The following is a 17845-nucleotide window of genomic DNA, read 5'->3' on the forward strand; positions in this document are numbered from 1 at the left end:
TTTAGTTCTGTCGACACAGCCCGCTGTTATAACTGTTGCTGCTGTCCACACAATACGACTCCCTAACTCTTATATTGTACCGCTTTTGCCTTTACTCCCTCGCCTGTCCTTCGCGGGGTTTTATTTTTTTTCTTGCTTTCTTTTTGATTCCGTTCGTTCCCCGCGGTCGCCTTCCAGCGCAGCGCCGTCTTTCACACAACTTTTCCTTCCCTCTTCCTCCTTTGTTGTTACCGCTGCTGCTACTATTAGTGTTGCTGTGCGGGTAGACGTGATTTGTTACACGTGTCTCGCCGCACCCTTTTCTGTTTCTTCAACCCTTAAGCTTCTCCCACTCCGCGTGCTCCCAAACAACGGGAACACCAAGTTCAGTGCGCCCCACTTTTTTTTTTCTTCTTCCTCTTCGGTTCGGTTGCTGTGGGTGCCTCCTTGCAGACTTCTCACAGCCTATTAAGTGTAATAATTAGTAATAAAAAAAACCAAGGGAGTAAGGGACATGAAACAAACAACAAAACATAATAAATGAGACGCATGATTGTTTATGCACCTGGGAGCGGAACCATAAAATGAAGCAGATAACTTAAAGATGCCAAAAACAGTAACAACAACGGCACATACTCATCCACGTGTATGTGGTGGTTACTCAACGTAAAACTGGGTAAGTTGCCATACAACAAGAGTCGCATGAAAGTGTTTATCACACCCCGTTTCCTCATACCACCACTATTCTGCGGCCGACACACACACATATACACGCACAGTACTTGCGGTATCATATCCGAATACCGGCAAACAGTACCGAGAGGATGTCTGACGATAAAACATATAGAAGAAATTACGCCACCCACCCACTCTTCTTGGTGTTCTCTTAAAGGCTTTGTTATTTGCATGTTTTCCTTTCCCTGCCTCTCCGTGCTCCTGCTTGGAGTATCGCCCGCAAACCAACTCCCAATCCAAGTACACAACAATTCTAATTTATACATGTATACACATTGCTGCAACCATCCACAAAATGTTTCGTTGATGTTCCCCACCAACACTCCCCACGTCGCCACCTCGCTCTGGACGACGGTGAGGGGGTTTCTCCCAACCCAAGCAATGTGCTCTAACCGCACCAGCTTTCAAGCGCCTTCATTATCGTTACTAAATAGAAAGGGGAAATGACGGGCAGAGGCAAATGTTAAAAAGACAAAAGAAGGGGGGAAGGAGAGGAGAGGAGAGGAGAAAGGGAGGAAGCATAACAACAGGCCACATAAACACGACGTTATAGGGTAGAAAAAGTTGGTAAAGTGAGGAAGTGCAGTGAGCTACGGGATCATACACCCTACACATGGCCATGCAGTGTCCCGTCCACATTTCCCCCTGTACGTGTCGTTAAAGGAAGGTGACAATGTATAGTTTACGAAACATGGGTGGTCGCTTAACTCTTTTTCTTGGACGTGATGGACCGCCGGTGTGAACAAGGTAAAGAGTTTGAAGAAGCTTATCATAATGGCGTGGGGAGAGCTTTGCCGCGACCACGATAGCCTCTTTCCATCCAAACACAACTGTGGATGAATGAAAATAAAGTGACGCATGCACTCCCTTTTACTTCATATCACTACGAGTTCTCCTCCGGAGAGATTTCCTCTATTGTTCTCAATAAGTGTTTGATGCGATACTCATGCTTTGCCACTTGTATCTTGAGTCTCTCGTTTTCTTCCTTCAGCTCATCGCGCTGGGCCCGCACTGCCTCAAATTCTGCGCGGTCTTCGTGCATTAGTTTAAGCAGTTCTCGTAGCCTTGGTTCAATACCTGCCCCGACACTCGAGCCCATTGTTTGAAGTCGCAAACTCAACTCCCCAATTGCGGTTTCAGCGGCGGCGGCACGCCTCTCCAGGTCTGCTACGGCCTCGGCGGACATCAGCGTTGAAGAGATGAAAGCAGGTCGAAAGTGAATGCGTGCGCGGCGTAACGTTGCGAGTATTAATGTGTAAAAATTTTGTAGAAACTTCGGTTCTTCCTTTTACTATGTTGTTATAAATCACGAAAAAAGGGGAAACCCAGTTCGGAAAAAACAACAACAACAGCACAAGTCATCAAGACAGCAAACCATCATCACTGTTGTTACAGTTAGCACGGTGCATTCCCAGGAGGGAAAAGAAAGAAGGCATATTGAAGGACGCAAATACACACAAGCACACACACACACATATATATATGCACAAGAAATAGTTTCAACAGCAAGAAGTATGTCACGACAAAAACAAAACAGTGATGAGTACGTGGGTTTACGTTCGCTCACCACGCAGTGATGGAAGTGTGGTAAAAGAGCAACGACCACAAGAAGGGAAAACCGAAAGGAAACAGAGTAACCTCCCCATTTCAGCACCGTGGACGGACTACACCCACATTTTGCACAGCAAAAAAGATGCCACACCGTCGTACACGAAGGCCAAACCAAAATTGGAGGATGAAAAAAAACGAGGGGTGTGGGAGGTGCACGCGAGGACGGTTTCAACACAACTGCTTTATGGGAAAAGCACACTAGTGGCTCACCTATGCCCTACAAATCGGGAGGTAATACAGGCCGATAGTCGCTATAGTACAAAAACCGCAATAACCGCGGCAACTGAAGAAACATAACAGTTTCAAAAATAAAGAACGTCCAATTTTCTCCCCACGCCTTATCGTGGCCTTACGACCGGGCGTTCCGCTTCTCTGCAAGGAGAGATCGCGCTTCCTCCACGACTGCGCGGAGCTCCGCTACACTGAGATCGTCAAATGCCTTCTTGTCGTCCAGCAGTAACTTCGTCACATTAATTTTGTTCTCCTTCTTTGGGGGCGTTAGAACAGTGCCCCCACCGCCGTTAAAGAAGTCATCAAAGTTATACGAGGAACTCAGATCCACTGGTCCAGAAGTTGGAATAATGATAGAAGAGGCTGGAGAGGTGAATAGACTATCCAAGAAGTTAGCTTGGGGTTGTAATTGCGGTTCCACAACAGGTACGGGTGCCGACGACACGGGAGCAGGGGCAGCAGGTACTGCGCATGCTGGGGTTACCGTGCCTGTGCTTGCGTTGGAGTATGACTGCCAGAAACTCACTGCTGATTCCAGTGTAGCAAGGCAGTAACTCTCCTCTGGTGTCATTCTATCAGGGCTGTGAAAGTTTTTCACATATTGCACATTCAGATAGAAGTTACGCGGGCACGCACGGAGAACCAGCAACAGGAAGCAAGGGAGAAATTCGTTCGCCCCAAAGTCATCAGCATCAAGAGCTTTGTTTGGATTTTTGCCCCTTGCTTTCTTAATCTCTGCTACAGTATCTCTCACTATTTCAGTAAGTTGCTGATAAGCACGTAGGCTGCACAAAAACTTGCCTCTCGGTGATTTAAAAAAGTTCATTGCGTCCAACTCGTACATTGCCTGTTCCCAACAACTATGGCTCTCAACCTCCTCCAGTGCCTCGAGGTCCTGTGCCCTAACTGACTTTGACAACCGGTGTAACTTTTCGCTGAGTTCCGCTTCACACTTTTGCTCTTCTGGGCAAACGCCGAACGTACGCTTGAACAACTTAGTCATTATATGTTTTTCAAGTCCCTCCTCGATGATGCGAAGCTTCTCCCAGTCGTCCAGAAGGAGTGGTATCTGCCTACATTGGTTCATGCAAAGTGTAATTGCGTGTGTGACATGCGAACTCTTTATCTGGAGGCTGTCTCGCTTATCCACTGCTTCTAAGAATCCAGAAAGTGTCTTTACTATGGGAAAGCACATAGGTTTCTTCATGAGCTGCTGGAACTCGGCAAAGCGCTCATCTGTTTCTTTTGAGACACCCCTCCGATAGCTCTCAATGGCCTCGCGCGTGTAGCGCCACTCTCGGCCTTGCATGGGACCCGAAGGAGACGCCCCACCACTACTCCCCAAAGCGTTTTGTGGAGAGCCATCATCTGAGCAACCAACTGCACGCTTTAGCGCCGCGATAGAGTTCTGCCTCTCGCTTGCATCCATAAAGGGTTCTTCCAAAATGAACACATTGACGCCTCCATCGGGGAGCGTCCTTTCCTCTCGCTGTTGCAGCTGAACGGTAATCGAGTCACCAATCACCGCGCAGGCACCGATACGGCCAAAGCGTGCTATGCTCTTCAGATCAGAAGAAAACTCACCTTTGTGTCCACGTCCAGTAACAAACGAAGACGAGGCAACACTCGCAAAACGCAGTGTGTGATACACGAGAAATTCCTCACGAAGGACCTGCGACACCTTTTCCTGTTGTGTTGATGTCAAGTGAAATGTCGTTTCGTTGATAGAAAGCGTAACAACCGAATTCTCAACAGGCGCAGGAAGCGAGAGATAAGGTGCAAACCCGGTTTCTACAAGGGACGACTGCCGCGGGCAACACAAAACCTCCATCGGTGCACACTGAAGTTGAGGATACAGAATTCCTCCGGGCCGAATGGCCATCAGAAACACATTAGTTTGCTCTTCACTCGCAGCAGAATTCATGATATCTTCCAAACCTCACGCTCCGGCGTTACGTTTGGTGTATATGATGCTCCCAACCGCTGAGGCCACGTCGTCGATGGCGTCGTGGTTGCGTAAGAACAGAGACGGAGAAGTTAACGTTTAGTCTTATCGAGGGTCTGCCGTTGTTATGTGCTTGTCGCTTCCTCTGATCCTAACACAGAGAATGGGACTCCAAATTTACAAAACGTCGACCCGTACTATCTTGACGAAACAGCTCTTTCCTTGTTACCTGTTTGGCCGGGTTTTTATATCCTACGGTTCTTCCCACGTGTAAGGTGAGCATATACACAATAATAAGAAATGTGAATGATGAAAGAGTTGATATTACTGGGGTTTATGGCGCTGCGAAAGCGGAGTTTAAGAAGAACAGGGTGGTGGTCTTTCTTACCCCCTTTCGTTTTCTCTTTACTAATTTACTCGTTATAGTTTTAAAGACAACAGGTAGTGAAAACCGGCAATTCCCAGGACCGAACCTCACCCCAAGAATGACGCGCAGCATTCCCCGCTGTTCCCCTGTTTCCTCGCTGTTCTCAGACCCCTACTGTGCGAACCCATTTTTCTTTGCCTGTTCTTGTAGCTGCACCCACTGACACTCTTTAATTTTCTTCCTCCTTCTTTTTCTTTGACATTCGTTTGACGACACCCTTCGCCCAATGGGCTGTTAGCTCTAGTTTAAACTCCGCTGACTGAATGCCAAACAACTTCAAAAGTTGAGCAGCCTCCGCCGTAAGAGTGTCGCCCACTTCACACACTGTCGTGTCGCGCAGCAGAACAATGACCCCCTTGTCCAGTTTGATGGGAAGCCCGAGACGTGAGAGGTGATCAAACATGCTGTGTGGAAACTGTGCGAGAGGCCCCGTACGCAAAAGCAAGGGACAAGTTGCAACTTGCCCAGTCCGAGCAAACACGTCCGCACTGACACCCTTGAAGTACTCCTTCACATCTTGATGAGGGAGGTTGGTAAAGAGCAGTCCGCATGAACCGGTAAGGTACTTACTGAGCTTATGTAGGTTAGGTCTCTGCGAACTGGAGTCGTCTCGGCCAAGAGCGATCATAAGGAGCTTGTTGTTTCCGAGAAAGAGGCGGCTGTCATTGCGCCTTTCCTCGCGTATTTGCTGGAGGATGTTCGTGCGAATGTTAGAGAGCTCGAATGTATAAACATCCGTGTAGTCGTCGAGTGCATCGCGAATTTTGTTGATAAGTTCATCCTTCTCCTCACGCGTTTTCGAACGCGTCTTCGTAAGTGGGACAATCGTAGCTCGCTTCGATTTTGGCATGTTTCCCTCCTACTGCCACCGCTAGTGCCGTCAGCTCACTTTGAATAAAATAATAACAGCAGTGATAATATGATGTTTAGCATTAGCGATCGCAGATATTTAAAGAAAAATGAACTTCATATTTATAATAGCGCGGTTAATGAAAACAGATAAGATTACCCCACGTTTGCTTTGATCGCTTCCTTACAATCTCACATGCTTCCCTTCATTCGATCATGAACACCATATTCACTCGTGGCGAAAGTGGTGGCAAGTCTCTCAGTTGTTCCTTGGCACGCGAAGTAAAGAAGCGACCTAAGTGGAGAAAACACAACCGAAGAAATAACAAAAAAAAAACACAACCACGGTAGGTACTCCAACAAATAAGTAGTAATAACAAAAACAACAAAAGGGGAAACCAATACCGCTCGTTACGCGTCCCCAAGCTCTACCATTACAATCTTCACGGTTATTACTATTATCATCATGATTACCAACACCCCTCCCGCAGGCAGGAAGGAAGATTAGCGCGTTTCCTCAGCTCCCATCCCCGTTTCTTTTTTTCGTTTTGTATGGTTTTATTTTATACTTTTCCTTTTTTTTCTTTCCGGCAGCCTACTCGCAACGTGATTTGTGTTACCGTGAGGTTACTCCCGTTCTGACGTTTTCATTAACATTAACTCCCATCTCTACAGCTTCATTCTCAATCAAGGGAACGAAACCGTAGGTTAATACAACGACCACATGTCTTAAAACCCGCTCGTATAATAATGATTTTACAACATGCCCTACACATTTGCTACGTCTAACTTAACGGGTGAAATTAAAAAAAGGGGGACAAACTGAGGGAGGAAAGGGAGAGGAAAATTTGTTATTCTCGCTACCGCCACACCGAAAAAAAATAATAAAATACTTGTCACAACAGTACTAATTACAGTTGTTGTTAACAGGTTAAAACAAGAATGAACATTAACATGAGAATAAACACACACACACACACAAACACAAACTATAACAAATTACCATTTTTCTTTCTTGAGCTCCTTCCTTCTAGTTCAATTCGAATTTAAAATAAAAGGAAGAAGACGGATAAAACGGTGGGTTTTACGTTCGAACTTTTCCACTAACACAAGCAGCATCTCAATAACTGCCGAGTACACGCTTTCCGAATTCATATATATAGGCCGTTGCCGAGAAATTTTCTTTATTGGGCCACTCGTGAGTACCCTCCAACGCATAAACCGACTCGACAACAGTTTTTTTACAAGTCTCGGTTGCTGGAGCATCTTCACCAGTTGCATCTTTTTCATTGGCATCACTAGTATTCACATCGGTACTCTTTTTGCTCCCTAATCCAGTAGGAAAATGTGCCAGTCGGTGTATGAAGCACCAGAACCGATAAAGCACACCGTTTTCGCTACTGCAATCATTGTACACCTTGTTCCGAAACTTGCTATTGCTAATTGTTGTGACTCCGCGTCCGCGGCAGCCGTTGGCACTGACCCAACCCTTGACATTTTCAGAAATGGCCGGTAAATTGAGAAAAGAACTCCCACGAAATGGGACGTACCCATCGCGCATGCCATTAATCTTCAATATGCTAGTCCTGCAGCCGCTTTCACCACCCCGCAACATCTTTGCACACGCTGCGATACCGCCTTCGCCACCCGGAGACATTGCCAGAGTGCCGGCAACAGAAGCGACGGCTCGCACAATAGGAGGGTTCTGACAAGCAAGCAATTCGGACAGCATTGCCCCATTGCTGTAACCGACCGACATTATCTTATTCCGGTCCACGCACGCCTTGGATGATACAACATCGATGATGTGTTTCGCGAACTCAGTGTCATTAGGGGCGGCGCCATTAAAGAAAAGGCAACACTCACCGGCGTTCCATCCAGCACCCATCAAACTGGAAGTTCCACAAGCACTCGCTAAGATGTAGCCATCCTTTTCTGCATGCGGAATGAAACCTGTAGTGTTAAGAAAGGTGGCACAATCACCCGCAAGGCCATGAAATAGAAGTTTCAGGCTAACCTTTTCTTTCCGCTCGGCATATGAACTAGGAACGTAGATGACGAACCGACGTTTGGTGCCGTCGGCCAGTGTTGTGTTGACCAAAACCGGTTCTCCCGTGGGAAATGGAGTTTCTCCATTACACTCTGATACTGAATCCTTCTCACTTCCGGTGCGTTGAAGCAAGACTACGCTTCGAAGGTGATGAAATGAGGGCTCTGCTGGTGGTTCCCGAGGGAGATATCTTCTCAGTTCTCTTCGACTCATCTTGGGCCGTGCAACCGTATCATTGGGAAGGGTTAAGAGAGAGCACAGCAGCAAAAGCAAAACTGGTGTGCAGCGTTGCATTATATCGGCCGAGGAATGGGAAAAATTGCAATTCCAAAATGTCAGATGGTTACCTACTACAGGAACGTGTGGGTATGATCTTTCCAACAATACTTCACTTGCTTTTCGCCTTGTTTTCTTCCGCGATACACCCGGGAAGTTTCTTTGCACTCCTTTTTTAGTTCCCCCTTTAGTTGATCCTAAGGACAGGAGATGAAGTTAAGGTATACATGTGGGAAAATGTGCGATAGGTAAAAGAGAGTCAGTTAGATGGGTTGCATGAGGAGCAATCCGTTGCCGCAGCCGCGAGAAGTGCTCCACTCCAATAAGTACGAGCACCAAACCACAAGATCATATCAACAATCCAACGTGCGGTAACCTTCCCACATGCCTCGGACACGGCCTATCGACGGAGGGTAAGAGTAGCTGTGTGGCTTGCTTCCGACGCAACACGGTGCACGCGTGTGAAGTCGATTGGAGTCATCGCTTCCTTGCATGACGCTGTCGTGCACACACACAAAAAAAAAACAACTTAAAGAACCTCAGAATCTTGTTTAAAGCTGCAGTTTCCGCATTTGTCTTTTCTACGGGTGAACATCCCATTCCCTGCTTTTCACTGCCCCTCAAATGACGGGGAGCAGTACACTTTTCCACCAAACTCAAATCGAACCATGGAGTCCTGGTATGATCGTGGCCGACTGTAGAACCAATGAGTCCGCACCAAAGTCACACATACGAGGCGCAACGATACCACAACCGCATCAACTTCCCTCAGTGTGTCGTTTCCCATGTCGATCACCACACCAACAACAGCACCCTATTTGCTATTTTCAAAATGCTTCCTTACTTCCACCAGTGCTCTGGCCCGATGTGATATTGTGTTTTTTGTGCTTGCCGACATCTCTGCAAATGTTTGCCCATTGCCATCGTCTGGCATAAAAATGGTGTCGAACCCAAAACCACCTTCGCCACGTGGTACCATTGAAATACTGCCGCGACTGCTCCCGATGAACTGAAGCACTTCTCCCGGTGAGGCGCAGTAGGTGAAGACGCAGTCCACCTGAGCGCTGCGGGACTCGAAGCCGTTGAGCATTTTGGCGAGTCCAATAGGTCCAACAGCGTCGAGGAACCAACGGACATATGGACCGGGCATTCCTCCCAGAGCCTCAAAAGACAGCCCAGTGTCCTCTACGAGCACCGGCTTCTTTAGCCGTTCGTACGCAAGGAGAGCCTTCTCTCGACTCACTCGTGAAACCGATGAGGCCTGTATTTCTGGAAGGTCCAATTTCACCGATTCGGTCGTGACGTAGCCGCCAAGGCAGGCCTGCACCTCGCGAAGCTTACCGGCATTCCCCGTGACAAATGTCAACGTGGGGATATTAGCGTTCTCAACAGATTTGGTTGTTTTACTGGCGTCAGTCATTATATTCAAAGACTTACGGAAGTAGTCTCCGTTCTCTGCACCTCCCTCGCCGCCACTGATAATGCGAACAGCCGAGCACACTTTTGTTATCAATGTTGAAGGGGTAGAAAAGAAACGATGAACTGTGAGAAAAACACAAAACTTTATAACGGACTTAGGTGGGGGACATGCAAGTGGAAACAGCATCCTTTGAGCAAAAAACATCCGAAACAATACATGAGGAAATTGGAGCGCATCCCCGACTAGACTAAGGAACATCTCGTTCTCACCACATGGAAACATGGTAGGAAACCAAAAGGCTTCTGTAAAGATCCCCAAAGCTTCCCTGCAATGTGTAGACAGCCAACGACTGTGGCATGTAGGCCGCAACAAGAATGGGGTTTTCCCGCACGCCGCGTGTGCTTTTGATGCGGGCCATTAGATGGTGAATGAATTCAACAGGATAAACAACACCATTATCGTCCAGCAACGGCACCACTGTGTTCATGTTAAACTCTTTCATTCCACCGAGAGGGAGGTCTTGGCTTCCACTCGCACGTAGTGGTGAAGCGTGTCCCATGTTGGGTTGTTCGGAACCTGGAGCGTTGTAACAGTTAGCGGGTGGGGAGGAGCTGACATTCGCTGCTTCTCGATAGCGCGTCGGAGTGCACAATGACAAACTTCCTACGGCACAGTTCGTAACAAAATCAAGCACATCAGTGAAGCACCCCGATTTGCCCGCAGCTCTGTCGCTTTCACCTCCGTCGCCAGCCAATCGATTCAGCGCCCTGGTGTCCGCACCGCTCTTACTTGAAGAATATACATCAACATCCTCCATCAACTGGGGCATTCTATCATGGTATGAGGGTTCGCCAACATTTCTTACACTCTCGATACGCGTGTAAAACTCCTCCTCTTCCGTATTTCCCTCCAAACGCCTATCCACAGGGGGCGAGGATGAAGGCGCCTGTCCGCGTTCGCGGTGTGCAAACAGAAACGCATCAACGTCATCTACAGCCCCCCGCTGGCGCCCGCTTGCTGTACCTTCATCTATCTTTTGGTCATTTAAGCCCTCAGATCCGCTGGCTACCGCGGAGATCTCCGCAGAAACCGCAGACCGTAGTGTTTGCATATCTGGAGGGGTGGTGGCGTGGACCATCTTGTATGCGCGGAGTCCCAGGCAAAGCAGCGCATTTGTAGCCGCATGACGGTCTTCTATTGGAACTTTGTTGAGAAACTGTGCCACAACTAGTGGGCGCTTCTGCCGGGAGAGTAACCTACCTTGCGAAAGGCTGCAGTTCCTTGAGCTCATCGCCCTATTTATTATCTGGATAAGCTTCGGCCCTGGAATACAGGTAAAAAGAGTTTCGGAAAGCGTAGAAAAAACCTTGAACCAAGGTGAAACCGATGTTGAGAAAAGTAAAGTGCGTACCAGAATGGGTAAACGTCTGCCGCACGATGGGCCGCGCAGAAATGCCGAACAAATGGTCGCGAAGAGAAAACCCACGCACATAAAAAAAGGTAAGACAAGCAGCAATATGCACACATGCATATGTGCTGGGTGAGCCGATTTCGGCACCGGAGTTAGTTAGAACCTTTCAATTCAACTCCCCCGTAGTTGGGCAATTTAGTCAGCTTCATCCGCCATGTGGTCCGCGAACAACAGCATAAAGAACACCACTAGTTACAACACTTACATCTTATAAGTAAAGTTCTTGCAACAAACACGGAACCATTTGCTCATGGGGGAGGTGAAAGGAGTTCCTGTAGGTATAACGACGATGAAAAGTCGGTGTGTATGCAAAAGGGCGTTGGATATTGCATCCAAATAGAAAGCAATATGTTTCCCTATTTTTCATCTTACTCATTTGAAGATTTTCACGCTGATGCTCCCCCATCGGCTGCCTCAACCACTGATGACCCCAAATCGTTCGAGTTTACCAAAATTGTTTCGTCACCCTCGTTGCCGCCCGCCGGAGTTGTACCCACTTCCCTTTCTTCGTCCTCCACTTGCTGGAGTGAAGCCATCATACCGGGGAACATCTTTCCCAGTGATACTGCGAGACCCTCATGATCGAACTTTGCTTTTCGCAGCGCGCCCACCAACAGTGCGGCTTCACTCTGCTCGAATGAGTTCAGTACCTCCTGCGCTCGGTCAACGCAAGCCTTAAACACTGCAGTGTCAAGTACACGCACCTTTGCGTAGGCGTTCACAACTGTCGATATCTCGCCCGCTGTAAGAAGATGGGCCACTGTTTGAACACGTGGAGAGAATTCCACAAAGAGTTTTTCATACCTCATGTCAACACGGGCATAAGCCTCCAACAGCCGCGCAAGCTGGTCGCAACGGAACTCGCCACGGAGCTGGACCGCTCGGTCAGCAAGCCTTACAAACAATTTGTAGTGCCATAGGCCAACTTGAGAATATGCGTACACCACATTTGTTATATCCTTCGGCGTCCCGTATTGCCCGACATGGCGCACGCGTGGAATGGCCTCAATGAAGAGCCGATCGTTCCGAATGCCAATCGCTGCGAAGGCGCTTAGAACCGAGGCAATTGTCACAGCCGGAACGTCGAGTTTTTGATTCACGAAGCGATCTGCAATAATCGAAAAAAGCTCCTCATGCTTGCACCCAATAGTGGCGTACGCCACTGACACGTTCGCCAGTGCCATAAGTGAGCATGTAGGGGCCACGGCAAGAGCACGAAGTGTCAGCTCGTCAAAGATGTTATACTGGGTGAGACCGACACGTGCAAAGGCCATCAAAGTTTCTGCCAGCTCTTCCGGTGTTAGAGATTGTTGTTGCTGCACCACACGCTTTCCTAGGTCCGCGAAAAGGGTAGCATCCCATACACCGCTGCGAGAGAAAGCACTCAGTATCATAACCACATCGGGAAGCGGTAAGTTGGGATCGTCCGAGGCGCATCGGATCGCCTTCCGAAGCAACGCTTGCACCAAAACGTCGTGCTGTACGTCCATGCGATTAAGTGATGTCACCACAGCAAACACCTGTGTTAACGTGAACTGTTCGTGGATAACCGATGCGCGCTCAGCGAGTGACCAAATCACTTTGAAGTTCCATACAAGCATCTTGGCATATGCTGCTAACAAATTGGCAGTTTGTGTCGCGTCAGCTGTAGCAGATTGAGCGATAACTGTGGGTGCCACATCAAGAAACAGCTTCGTATCACGATACTCGACGGCAGCAAGACCTCCCAGTATCGTGCTTATTTGCTGTAGGGTCAGCTCTGGGCCTAATAGAGCAGCGCGACTGGTGACCGCAGCACAGAAAGCATCATTCCTCACACGGGCACGGCCGTAAGATGACATTACTGCCGCAACTTGCGCTGCTGTGGCCTTTTCCATGCATGGTACCAGCTTCGACGCCACATCACGCATAATAGCATTTGTAGGTTTACCGTTGACACGCGCAGCTGCCTGGAGGAATGTCATAACTTGTGATACACTCCATCGGCTGATATTATTTGTAACTGTCTCTGCAAGCAACTCTGCATGCGGATCGACAATACCCTCCACTAGCAAAGCAGCAACATCGCTTGCGTCCACTGACGCTCCTGCGGTACATTTCGATTTGATGAGCTCCACACGACGTGTCGCAAGGGCTTGCGCATCTGCCTGTAAACTACTATCTTTGCTAAAGACACTGAGAACAGTACGAACCGACTGTGCATCCCATTTCTCCTTAGAGCCATTGATTGCGCGTACTAGGTACCTTGTTAATGCAGGGGGCGTTGCAATCGAACTTCCGGTGATTTTGGAAAACTCCTCCAGAAGTTTCGCCGCGGCATCTAGTGTAATGGCATCACTAGCAACATATGCTTCTAGTGCAGAAACCACCTTCTCCAAGACATCCTGCGAGGCACTGTAGTACACACTCTCTCTATTAACATTACAGAGGCAACTGAGGACGCGGGCCACTTGCACAACGCTTCGTGACGACTCTAGTGACTGATTACACACACGAGTCTTCAGTTCCTGTAGAGCTGCAGTTGCAACTGAATCACGGATTGGTAACGGCACGACATGCAAGACAGAAACGATACCAACAATATCGGCCATCGATAGAACAGAGAGTTCAGCACCAGGGATACAACCCCATACAACCGCTGATAACTGAGCCATTATACGGTCAGCAATAAGCCCCTCCGTCCAGGTTGCTGTAGCTGTCTGAGAAAGGTACTTCCCAAGTGCCACAGCAACCATCGCCTTCTCAGTCAAGCCCAGGCTTTCGTCCATGAACGGCAGTGCACGTTCTGCAAGTTGAGACATATCCATGGGGAGTTGTAACGTGCCGCTGACTCCCTCTTCGCTCCCTTTCCCAGCGCCGGCTGCCAGTTGTCCCCGCGCTGGAGTGGCATACGATGTTAGCACCGCAGCAAGCACCATGCAAATGCTGCTGGCAGCCATATCCTCCATAGCACTCAACAGCTGTTGCCTTACAGCGCACACAACACCTGCCGAGTCACTGTATTCTAGACACACAAGTGAGTAAAGTGACTGTGCGAGTGAATGGGGTGACAACGCGTCAGGGTGTACGGAAATCCAAACCGCACAATCATGAATAATTGGCATATCGGCTGGTGCGTCAAGCGTCACGAGGGTGGTTAAGCACTGTGCCACCGTCTTGCCATCAAGACCACGAACCTGCTGAAGGGGCACGCTTGCAATGGTACGTAAGCAGGCCTCTTGCTGAGCCTTTGTGGGAGTGCGACGGTACTCGGCTCGAGCTCTGTTGAGCTCCAACGCGAACAGGCGTGCGAGTCTCTCAGAAGAAAAGCATTTGGCCTGTAAGAGTGCCGCGCGGGAGCAGGGCACTGATGTTCTCTGTGAAAGACATGAAGACCCTGTTGCCGCAATAGGCGTTGGGACCATCGTGTAAGGAGAGAGAAGCGACGAGGCGTGTCGGCCCAACCGCTTGTTGGCCATCATTGTTCCCTACGACGTGTGGAGAACTCTGCCTTAACTCGTTTCGCAGATGTGCTCAGCCTGCCCACGGTGTATTGAATACTTTCTATGGTTTTGTAAACAAAAGGGACGCATGTGTTGGTGTGCCATATGAGGAAGAGCGGAAGACCCAGCATTTAACAGATGAAGAAGGTGCAACTGTGCACGGAATATTCTCTACAGATTGCACACGGCAAACAATAGCTGGTTTTCCGTGTGTGATGAGTGAGCAAGGGTATGCACGTATAATTCCACGTGTGTCACGAGGACGACGCTGCCGCACGCGGTACCTCTGTAGAGAGTGCGTTTAACAGGGGGCTTACTGCATCTGCTAAGTCATCCTCTCCGCTGTTGCGTAACTCAGTTAAGGTACTAGTCAGGGCAGCGAAGACATCGCTGCCGCCGCTCCTCAACAACTCAGTAAATATATTTCCCACGTCTTGTTCTTCCTGTAGATGCTCCAGGAGTGCCAATGGATATTTACGATACCGGGCTCTCGCATCGCCATTTACCGAAAGCCCAACGAACACACAGAGAGCATCTACAATGGAGTGTACGCGGACTAACCGGTCCAGATGAGAAACGAGGGGATCGAGCGTCGTCTGCCACTGGTGCTGGCACTGGGGCCGCGGATTCCCCTCTGAACTAGGCGGGACCAAAGCTAAACACGAAGCGCAGAAAAGTTTTGTGCACTCCGACACCACCAGCACATCAAGTACTGTTTTACTCGATAGTTGCAGCTGCTTCACCACGCTGTCAAGTGACGGCTCACGCAAGTGTAAGCACCCTCCGGTGGCTGCAAACCGCCAACAGATGGCGTCCGTTAGAACAAGTAGCTCCTCCCGTGGTAAAGGGGCCGCTCCCGGTGTACAACACAGTTCCACCAAGGCATTCTGTTGGAGAGCAAGGAGGTAGACCATATCTTTACTCGACGCTTCATTTTCACGTAATATAGCAGTGGCTCGTGCTACGGAAAGCAGCAACAACACTACACCGTCACGTGAGAAGGTTTTTGGTACGCTTTCGCCCAGTGATTCACGTAGCATCATGGTAAAAGCTGTGACAAATACCCTGGCAGATGTTGCCTCTGGATGCAGTAATGCAACAAGCACAGAGAGGACACATTCCCAGTGGAATGAGTTGTGCAGCACCTTTGATAGACAAGAGAGCAGTCCCACCATCATCTCCTCCGAGGGTGGAGACACAAAAAGCACAGTGGCATTAAGGTAAAGACATGCGAAATCGGTCGCAACCTCTTCCATTTCGTCGTCTCCAAATGCAAAGTCATCCAGTTGAACTTGAGACACGGCTTCTCGTCCAGCTTGCAGGGTCTCGGATGATTGACACACACTACGGTACGTACGAAAAGCCAGTGCCAACGCCTCACGTTTTGCATTTCCGCCGTAACGGTTTACCGAAACCATTTCCATCATGGGTGTTTCAGTACACTTCCTACCAAGATGTGTACGGCGAAGCTGTGAATCGGACCTGGCGCGGGACCAACGGGAGGTATGAAAGTCGTGCATCGCCCACTTGGTGAAAAAAACAAATGGAAGTGGCTGACGAGTGTGTAGCACCGTAGAAAGCGCAGCTGCAGCCCCGCCACACCTTCCGAAAGATGAAACGAGTCCCGCCGTCATCGCAGCTCGAGCCAGCTTCCTTGTTGTATGTGAGCAAGGAGCGGGAGTAGGTCAAAATGTCTGCGCCGTTATGTAAACGAAAAAATAGATTCTTATCGATATTGTCGCTTCTGTAGGCTAGCACCGCACGCGGGCAGCACCAGTGCTATTCACAGTAACCAAAAACGTGGAAGGAAAAAAAGGGAATAACACCGAAAAAAGTAGGAGATACTAACAACTCGAGCAGTGAGTATGGATAAGTATACGCGTGCAACATCAAGCGGTCTTTTGTACATGCACTTAATTAACCATTACGCGACGACTCCACACGAGGTTTTCTCACCCCCTCGGTTGTGTCATTTCCAACCACCACGTCTGCATTAGACGCAGATATAGCTTAGCGAATGATCCAGTTGGCTAACAGAAGCACGATGATGCTGGTCCACAGAACTGCTATCAGCTGTCGGGTTGGGTTCCAAAAATGCGTAAGAGTTTGCTTAACTTCGCCTATTCCTCGCTGCATGTTGTTCTGCGCCGCTTCAGTATTTTTCAAAAGAATGGAGAACTGTTCGTTCTGCTGAATGACTCGTTCGCTGATGAGGGAGGTCAACTGCGACAATTCACGAACAGAGACTTCAACAGCCTTCGCATCTTCGGCGGAGACTAGTCTTTGATGCTTTTCCAGCATCGCATTTTCAACCCTTAGCTGCTGCTGCTCCTCTAAACTGTACTCGAATTGAGGAACGGGAACTTCAGAGATATCCGCGTTCCAGACGTTCCTGCAATTGCTTTTGTTTCCCCGTATTTTTGACCATACACCGCTATTGAGAGGAAGCGGTGCCACCGTCACCCTCCTCGCTGCCTCCTTCATGACACGGTCTACCACCGACATAACCGCTTGGGTTGCATCTTTTGGCTTCTCTACACTACAGCCAATTGGCAGGTCCAGTTCTCGTGGTCTTTCTACGTCCGGTTCGCGCCTGCTGATTGAACTCTCAGCGTCCCCACACTTTTCTTTCACTGGATCTTGACAAGAAAGTACTCCAATACGCCCAAAAGAGAACATCTCCTGCTTATACAAGATGAGCTCCTCTTTGCATAGGGCCAGCAAAAGCCTCCATCGACCGGTGCATAGCCCGACAACCTCGAGGGCTGTCTCGAGATGCAAAAGCATTTGGTTTGACGGCTTCCCAGTCTTAGCGTCCTGTGCCTCATCCCCTTTCCTTGACACAGCAGCACCCCACCGGCTTCCAGACTTCTCCGACTGCACACACGCGTTCTTCAGCGATGCAATGAGTTCCTTTATGGCGTCGGAAGCCGCGAGTAACTCCGCCTCCTGTAACAGTAAGGCACTCTCTTGATCTGAAACTGCGGGGCTAAATTGTTCCATGGCGCGGAGAGCTGCTTTGATGCTAGCACGCGTGTTTCGCACCGCGACCTTTGCTGTGGATGTGACGACCTGAAAGGTTTCGTAAAATGTGTGAGATTTCAGAGCAGTGAGCTCAGCGAAGTCATCGCCACCGGGGCGATAGGGGCTGCTTTTGTGGAACAACTCGCGAATAGTGTCGGTACGCTCCGTCATAATCCTTTACGATGGCTAATGCTTTCCTGGTGCAGTTGTTGCTACTGCAATGGAAAGGTGGCAGAGTCCGAAGGTTCGCGGTGCTTTATTCCCTCACCGTCCCTAGCCGTTCCTGCAGTTCATTGCACATATATATATACATATATGCACCCACAAAACAAAGCAACCCACAAC

The 17845-nt window shown here is 49.1% G+C and overlaps 9 protein-coding genes and 1 pseudogene across 10 annotated transcripts; all 10 read right to left on the reverse strand.

Annotated features, from left to right (window-relative positions):
- Positions 1-536: 536 nt before the first annotated feature.
- Positions 537-980, reverse strand: TEOVI_000742100 (uncharacterized protein; the record flags this gene model as incomplete). The annotated part of the gene is made up of 1 exon (XM_067223137.1): positions 537-980. One exon carries the CDS (start codon positions 978-980, stop codon positions 537-539), a length of 444 nt encoding a protein of 147 aa, XP_067079238.1.
- Positions 981-1597: 617 nt separating this feature from the next.
- TEOVI_000742200 (uncharacterized protein) lies at positions 1598-1900 on the reverse strand (the record flags this gene model as incomplete). The annotated part of the gene is made up of 1 exon (XM_067223138.1): positions 1598-1900. The coding sequence occupies one exon, from the start codon at positions 1898-1900 to the stop codon at positions 1598-1600; it is 303 nt and encodes a 100-aa protein (XP_067079239.1).
- A 774-nt stretch (positions 1901-2674) lies between these two features.
- Positions 2675-4480, reverse strand: TEOVI_000742300 (Vacuolar sorting protein 9 (VPS9) domain containing protein, putative; the record flags this gene model as incomplete). The annotated part of the gene is made up of 1 exon (XM_067223139.1): positions 2675-4480. The coding sequence occupies one exon, from the start codon at positions 4478-4480 to the stop codon at positions 2675-2677; it is 1806 nt and encodes a 601-aa protein (XP_067079240.1).
- Positions 4481-5097: 617 nt separating this feature from the next.
- TEOVI_000742400 (60S acidic ribosomal protein, putative) lies at positions 5098-5778 on the reverse strand (the record flags this gene model as incomplete). The annotated part of the gene is made up of 1 exon (XM_067223140.1): positions 5098-5778. The coding sequence occupies one exon, from the start codon at positions 5776-5778 to the stop codon at positions 5098-5100; it is 681 nt and encodes a 226-aa protein (XP_067079241.1).
- A 1119-nt stretch (positions 5779-6897) lies between these two features.
- TEOVI_000742500 (uncharacterized protein) lies at positions 6898-8121 on the reverse strand (the record flags this gene model as incomplete). Its single annotated transcript, XM_067223141.1, has 1 exon — positions 6898-8121. The coding sequence occupies one exon, from the start codon at positions 8119-8121 to the stop codon at positions 6898-6900; it is 1224 nt and encodes a 407-aa protein (XP_067079242.1).
- A 796-nt stretch (positions 8122-8917) lies between these two features.
- Positions 8918-9523, reverse strand: TEOVI_000742600 (non-canonical purine NTP pyrophosphatase, RdgB/HAM1 family, putative; the record flags this gene model as incomplete). Its single annotated transcript, XM_067223142.1, has 1 exon — positions 8918-9523. The coding sequence occupies one exon, from the start codon at positions 9521-9523 to the stop codon at positions 8918-8920; it is 606 nt and encodes a 201-aa protein (XP_067079243.1).
- A 265-nt stretch (positions 9524-9788) lies between these two features.
- Positions 9789-10814, reverse strand: TEOVI_000742700 (uncharacterized protein; the record flags this gene model as incomplete). Its single annotated transcript, XM_067223143.1, has 1 exon — positions 9789-10814. One exon carries the CDS (start codon positions 10812-10814, stop codon positions 9789-9791), a length of 1026 nt encoding a protein of 341 aa, XP_067079244.1.
- Positions 10815-11380: 566 nt separating this feature from the next.
- On the reverse strand, positions 11381-14455 carry TEOVI_000742800 (uncharacterized protein; the record flags this gene model as incomplete). Its single annotated transcript, XM_067223144.1, has 1 exon — positions 11381-14455. One exon carries the CDS (start codon positions 14453-14455, stop codon positions 11381-11383), a length of 3075 nt encoding a protein of 1024 aa, XP_067079245.1.
- A 275-nt stretch (positions 14456-14730) lies between these two features.
- TEOVI_000742900:pseudogene lies at positions 14731-16110 on the reverse strand (annotated as a pseudogene). Its single transcript has one exon. A coding segment is annotated over exon 1 (1380 nt).
- Positions 16111-16486: 376 nt separating this feature from the next.
- Positions 16487-17671, reverse strand: TEOVI_000743000 (uncharacterized protein; the record flags this gene model as incomplete). Its single annotated transcript, XM_067223145.1, has 1 exon — positions 16487-17671. One exon carries the CDS (start codon positions 17669-17671, stop codon positions 16487-16489), a length of 1185 nt encoding a protein of 394 aa, XP_067079246.1.
- Positions 17672-17845: the final 174 nt, after the last annotated feature.

The sequence above is a fragment of the Trypanosoma equiperdum genome (genome assembly GCF_001457755.1).
Source record: "Trypanosoma equiperdum strain OVI genome assembly, contig: ctg_1776, whole genome shotgun sequence".
NCBI classification, from domain to species: domain Eukaryota; phylum Euglenozoa; class Kinetoplastea; order Trypanosomatida; family Trypanosomatidae; genus Trypanosoma; species Trypanosoma equiperdum.